The 7,089-nt window shown below is 47.0% G+C and overlaps 1 protein-coding gene across 1 annotated transcript; it reads left to right on the top strand.

Annotated features, from left to right (window-relative positions):
* Positions 1–313: 313 nt before the first annotated feature.
* On the top strand, positions 314–3,143 carry TEX46 (testis expressed 46; the record flags this gene model as incomplete). Its single annotated transcript, XM_079128122.1, has 2 exons — positions 314–505; positions 2,861–3,143. The coding sequence occupies 2 exons, from the start codon at positions 314–316 to the stop codon at positions 3,059–3,061; spliced, it is 393 nt and encodes a 130-aa protein (XP_078984248.1). The 3' UTR covers positions 3,062–3,143.
* Between the last annotated feature and the right edge of the window lie 3,946 nt (positions 3,144–7,089).

The following is a 7,089-nucleotide window of genomic DNA, read 5'->3' as shown; positions in this document are numbered from 1 at the left end:
TTGCTTAGGGGCTCACTAAGTTGCTGAGGCTGGCTCTGAACTCCTGATCCTCCTGCCTCAGCCTCCTGAGCTGCTGGAATTACGGGCGTGCATCACCTGGCTGTTGTGAGGCCATCATGAGACAATGCTTGCAAACTACCTGTCAAAGAGTCTGGGACGCAGTGAGTGCTTAAGGCTCAGATGTAGTTAATATTGTTGGGTGGCATCTGGGTGGGGGGAGGGGGCTAATTATGACTCAGGAGTGGGTGGCTGTGACTCCTGTCATGGAAGGGACTGAGGCAGGGCCCTGGGGCGCGCGTTCCTCCCCGCCACAATGTTGGGGGAACTGATATTTGTTTTTCGGAGTCTCCTTACCCTCCTTGCTTCCTCGGGCACCATGGGAGCCGTGGTGGCTTGGCTGATAAGCTATAAGCCAGCTTTGTTTGGGTTCCTATTCCTTCTGCTGTTGCTTAGCAACTGGATGGTCAAGTATGAACTCAAGCCCACCCCCTCAGAGCCCTGTAAGGTGAGCCAGAGGGGATTTAGCTTCAGCTGAGGGTTATGGGATGTTCTGCTGGATTGTGGGGTGGGGGACAGGAATGGTGTCAGGATAATGGCGCAAGACTGAGGAACTTAAAACTGGTCTAAGTCCTGTTCTGGGGCTTTCTCTTAGGTGATGGTAGACAAATCACGTCGCTTCACAAAGCCTCAGTGTCCTAACTAGAAAATAGGGACCATGTATACACTCCTACTTCATGTTTGAAGTCCACCTGCTTCAACAAAGGGATGGGCTATTCTTAAGTGGAAAGATTTTAAATGGATAGAGATACATGTATCTACATAGATACAACTCTAAAATATAGTCATGAAGACAGAAGAACTGCACCTAATGTAATTTGCAACATTGTGTTTATATAACATAGACCTGAAATAATCTACTTAGAAAGAGTTTATTTTGGCTCAGGGTTCATAATCAGGCAAACCCATCACTTTTAAGCCTCCGAGGGTATGGTAGAGGATAAGGCCCCCAAGGGACCTGAAAACCTCTCACTAGGACCCACCTCTTAAAGATTCCACCATCTCCTAATAGCTGGGGACCAAGTCTCTAATATGCAAGCCTTTGGGACACATTCCAGGTCCAAACTATAGCAGATGCCTTTAATATAATGCTGTATAAGGTGGTGCATGAGTGTAATCCCAGCGACTTGGGAAGCTGAGACAGGAAGATTGCAAGTTCAAGACCAGGCTTAGCAACTTAGTGAGGCCCTCAGCAACTTGGTGAGACCCTGTCTCAAAATTTAAAAAAGGGCGGAGGATGTAGCTTAGTGGTAAAGCAGCCCTGGGTTAAATTCCTAGAACCAAAAAAAAAAACTAAACAAAACAATATCCTATATTGTTTATAGATGCATATGTGTAGTGAAGTATTTTAAGGCAAGAGGTCTCAACCTTGGCACATCCTGGTGGTATAATTTGTTGTCTGGTTATCTCTGTGCATTGTTAAAAAGCTTAGCAGCATTGTGGCGTCTATCAAGAGAGGCCAGCATCACACCCCCTCACCCTGTTCATGACAACCAAAATTATCTCCAGATATTGCCACATGTCACAAAACAGCCTCCCATTTAAAAATACATGGGGCTGGGGCTGTAGCTCAGTGGTAGAACACTTGCCTGGCACATGTGAGGAACTGGGTTTGATCCTCAGCACTGCATAAACATAAATGAATGAAAATAAGGCATTGTGTCTATCTACAACTAAAAAAAAAGTTTTTAATTAAAATAAAAATGCATGGAAAATATATGTACTAAATTCAGGATTTATAGCTGGGTGCGGTGGTGCACACCTGTAATTCCAGCAACTCAGGACGCTAAGGCATGAGAATCACAAGTTCAAGACCAGTCTCAGAAATTTAAGGAGACTGTTTCAAAATAAAAATGAAAAGGGTTCAGATGTATCTCAGTGGTAGAACACTCCTGGGTTCAATCCCCAGGACTGCAAAGAAAAAAAGTTAGGATCACAGTTGAGCAGATGATGTTCAGGGGTTGGAGGAGAGAATATTCTAGGAGAGATGCCCATAGGAGATTTCGATTCCACTTGTGATATTGTACTTGTAAACTGGTGTGGGAACACAGATATTTGTTATGATATTTCCTTTTTTGCATATCTGAAATAGTATAAAATGTTTTTAAATACCAGTAGTTTGTAGTTGAATCCAAAAATAAAGGTAAGGTGTTATTATTAGCCAGGGTGAAGAGGACCAGCAAAGATTGCTGAGGCTTATAGAGATAAGAGCATGTCATCGGGGCTGGGCTTTGTAGCTCTGGGGCAGAGCATTTGCCTAGCATGTGTGAGGCACTGGATTTGATCTTGAGAACTGCATAAACATAAAATAAAGAAAAAGAAAAGAATTTCATCCAAGAAGTTTGAAAAAAAAGAGCATGTCATCAGAGGACTGAGACTTGGCAGTTGAAGGTTTCATGGGGCCTGACACAATGCTCAGAGAGGCACGTTGGGTAAACAAACTCCGGGGATAGGCATATTGGGTTAAGGACTTGGTGTCTTCTGCAACTGGTAGATTATTTCTATGAAACTAAGGCAACCAAAGAGTCTTGGGAGTTTGGGGTCTGTGTGACCTTCCCTTGCTGGGTCCCAATTCTTTCACTCCTTCAAAGCGGCTCCCCTTTGAGGCAGGTGTGAGAGTTGATTGGGGGAGGGCATGGAGCAAGAAGGGATGCACATCAGTAACCAGGTTTTCCCCTTTTCCTGGTGGTGGGGAGCTTAGGAGGAGGCAATAAAACCCAAGACTCCTGAATGCAACCCCATCAACAACGTGGGCATGAACGCAAAGGAAGTGGAGAGGCTGCACGCCTGCTTTGCACTCCAGGACAAGATCCTCGAACGGCTTTTGTTCAGCGAACTAAAGTTGAAGGTCTTGGAAAATCAGATGTTCATCGTATGGAATAAAATGAATCACCAAAAGCGGTCAAGCAGATATCGGACTTTCCCCGCGAAGAAACACAAAACGAGGAGGCACGAGTCAGTTTTCTCCATCCTCTCTGATTGTACTTCCAATTCCCCCACCTAATGAGACTGAAGTGGGCTAGCTTCTGCTGATGTTACCTTGACTCAGTGTGTTAGTCTGTTTTTTGTTGCTATGACAAAATGCCAGTGACTGGGTACTTTATAAAGAAAAGAGGTTTGTTTAGCCCACAGTTCTGGAGGTCCAAGAGTATAGGGCTTATATCAGCTTTTCCTAGGGCCTCATGGCAGATGGCACATATGGCAGGAGCAAAAGAGAGAAAGAGAGAGAGAGATCACATGGTGAGAAAGAAAGTATGAGAGAGCACCGAGAAAGCTGAATTTGCTTTACAACGAACCTCTCTTGAGGTAACTGATCCAGTCCCCCAAGATCTCATCCACTCCCAGAGAGGGGCATTAATGCCTCTGAGAGCAGTGTCCCCAGTGACCTGATCACCTCCCACTAGGCCCCAGTCTTGGAAACTCAGCGTCCAGAGGAACTGAGGAAGTGACTTCCCCATGGGGTGCTGATTTCCTGGAGGCTCCACCACCTCCCATGGAGACTGAGCCTCTAGCACATGAACCCTTTGGGGACAAACCATACCCAGACCCCAGTACTCAGTAAAACCCAGGAGGTTATTGAAAGTTCTCAGTGAGTCGCGCTGGAGAGGTACCTGGGAGAAGGAGGGGGACAGACTGAAAGGCCATCACTGGAAACTGAGCCTCTACCATCAGTCACCCTGCCAGGTAGCCAGCCATACAGCCAGACCGGGCTCTGGGAACCCCTGCTTCCTCTTATAGAGCCCCCTCTACCCTGTCCAGGTCCTGATGCCTGTTACCCTGGGGTCTCCCCACTGCCACCTCAGCCCCCACCTGAACTCAGAGGCCAGCGTGAGCCCTGCCAAGCACAATTCTGACCATGCTCCATGCCTACACCTGAGTCTTACTTGCTGACAGAATAAAACCCACACTCATTCCCCTGGTGTTCATGGCCCCCATGACCTGACCCCTACCCAGTCCTTCTTCCCCTACACATATTTTATGCCAAACTGGGCTGGGTGGTGCATGTGTGTGATTCCAGCAACTTTGGAGGCTGAGGCAGGAGGATTGCAAGTTTGAGGCCAGCCTCAGTCATTGAGTGAGGGCCTAAGCACCTTAGTGAGACCCTGTCTCAAAATGAAAAATAAAAAGAGGGGCTGGGGTTGTGGCTCAGTGGTAGACACTCACCCAGCACGTGTGAGGCCCTGGGTTTGATCTTCAGCACCACATAAAGAGAAATAAAGGGATTACATCCATCTACGACTAAACAAATTGAAAAAGCTGGGTATATAGCTCTGTGGTAAAGCACCCTGGTTGGATCCCTAGTACCACAAAACGAAGTATGCCAAAGTATTCTAACCATCAGTGATTTGTGTACACCTTTGTGATTTTGCCACAGCCATGAACCACCTGAATGTGTGGCCCAATACTGTCCCCCACCTTTTGTTCTCCTTACTGGGGATTCAAGCCAGGACATCGTACATGCTGGGCAAGTGCTCTACCACTAAGCCACATCCCCAGCCTTAATATTGTTCCTTGAAATCTGCTATTTTTTTCTTAAATAAATTTATCTGTAAGGGGAAAAAAATAACAGTTTCTCTGTGAATAAAAAAAAAAGCACGATTGACTTAAATAATATACAGCTAAAAAAGACACTGAAAATAAAACCATGCTTTGGCCTAACCAGAACTTGGCTGCCCCTGAAGGACCAGAGCCTATGACGCGGGAGTTAAAAAGTGAGAAAACCAAGTGTCAGAGTTTGAGAGACAGGCCAGCGCCAGCAGAGACGTCTCCATAAGGACAACTAGAGAGAAGTCACCATCTCGCGGTGGGTTCTGTGTGACCTGACGCCACATTGCTGTCCCACTGAAAATCTCCCCTCTCTTAGCATTTAACACAGTGGCTAGTATACAGTCAGTGCTCAATAAATAATCTATGATTGTTGATCACCATTTTGTGTCCTGGTATTTTCCTTGCCATGCTTTCAAATCCTATTTTAAGAGCAAGATCTCTGGGCTAAACTGCCTGGGTTTAAATCCCATTTCCACAATTGGGCATGGTGCAGCTACTTAGGAAGCCAAGGCAGGGGGATTGCTTGAGTCCACAAGTTCAAGATCAGCCTGGGCAACACAGTAAGACCCTGTCTTGAAAAAAAAAAAGTCCTAGGACTGGGGTTTTAGCTCAGTGGTAGGGCACTTACCTAGTATGTGTGAGGCACTGGGTTTGATCCTCAGCACCACATATACACACACAAAGGTTCATCAACAACTAAAAAATATATATTTTTTAAAAGTCGCAACTCTACCAACTCTGAACAACTTTACCTTTTTTATTCTTACTGTCCTTGGCCTCCTGGACTGTATAGTAGGGAGAATAAGATCACAGATCCTATAAAGCTGTTGTTAGGATTAGAAGGTGTATGAGGCTGGTTTTGCTGCTATAACAAAATACACAGTTTATAAAGCATCCAGTTTCCTTCTACTTACACGATCTCCTTATCATCCGGTTACCCTTGGTTTTCTCTCCTAAATACACTTAGCCAAGGTAAGAAAATTTTCAAATTTTCTACTTCCCTTTTAATTATAAATCATTCTCTTCTTCTTTAAATCGTTTTGCTCTTCTCCCATTTTGCGGTAAGAAATTAGGAGATGCCACACATCCTGAGGTTTTCACAGCTTCGAGACACAATTTGCCAAACGTCCTACTTCAGTGCCCTGGTGTTCTGCTTCCGTGAAGTCCCAGGACACAGACACAATTGAGCCAAGTTCTTTCCCACTTTATGACAAGGATAGCCTTTCCCCTGGGACCCGAGACCTGGCTCTTCATTGCCGTCTGGGACCTCATCACCATTACCGTCCCAACCACGTGAGTAATCTCCGAGAAGAAAGGGTTTTCCCTACAGCTCTTTTCCTGCACTGTCACCAGAATCGCCGTCAATGCTCCGTTCATCGTGGCACAGGCTTTTCCAGGAGGGTCTCCCACTGTCCCAGCCTCTGCCCATCCCTCATTCCAAAGCGGCTTCCACTTCTTGAAGCGTTTGTTATATGACACACTCCTGTGCTACCAACTCTGTCTTAGTCTATTTGTGCTGCTGTAAGGAAGTGCCTGAGACCAGACGACTCACAGACAACAGGAACTTATTACCATCCTGGAGGCTGGGGAGTCCAGGCGCGAAGTGGAGGCAGATTTGGTGTCTGGTGAGGATCTGGTCTCTGCTTCCAGGATGGTGCCTTGAACTCCACACTCTCCAGAGGGAAGGAATGCTGTGTCCCCACGAGACAGGAGGTGGAAGGGAAAAAGAAAGAAGAAACAAAGTGTTTTTGTCAAGCCTTTTGATAATGGCCTTAACGAGTCAGGAGCCCTCTTGACATACCCCCTCTCCCAAAATCATTGCACAGAAGGTCAAGTTTCCAACTGATTGTAGGAGACACGTTCAGACTAGAGCAGAAGAGCTGCTGCACCCCTCCAGGTCTCTGCTCAGGTGACTCCTCAGTCAGGACCCCCAGATCTTCCTCTTTAAAATCCCAGCCCTCCCTTGCATGTCAGAGATCCTCGACTTGCCCCTTCAGGTCCACTCTCCATCCCTTGCCTGACTTTTCTCCAGGAGCACGGTATGGATGACATCACGGGGTTCCCTTGCCCCGTGGCTTCCAGCTGGGCTTGGCCAACGGGGATCTCTGGAAGCGGGCTGGGGGAAGGAACAGGTTGGGGTGTTCACCCGCCGGTTCCCTCCTAAGGCTCGCCACAGCTGCTGGTGGGCTAGCCGCGCCCAGGGTGCTCTCTAGCACTCTCTCCTCCCTTTGGGCCTGGGCTGGTAGCATCCTACAGGTTTCCCGCTCAGGGGTACCACGCCATTCATGGGGACCCCTCTATCCCCCACAGATCCTTGTAAACAGTCACTTTTGTGCAGCTTCACATGCCATTGCTAATGGTCTCGCTGAACGGTCAGGCTGTTGGGCCACCTGGACTGGACCATCAGGAGAACAGTCATATGGTAACCCCTGCTGCGGAAACAAACACAACAGTTCAACTAGGAACTTGATCTGTATGTGACAT

Source organism: Sciurus vulgaris (assembly GCF_902686455.1).
Source record: "Sciurus vulgaris genome assembly, chromosome: 1".
NCBI lineage: Eukaryota > Metazoa > Chordata > Mammalia > Rodentia > Sciuridae > Sciurus > Sciurus vulgaris.
Note: the sequence above shows the minus strand (reverse complement) of the source record. Positions and strands in the feature narration are given on the sequence as shown.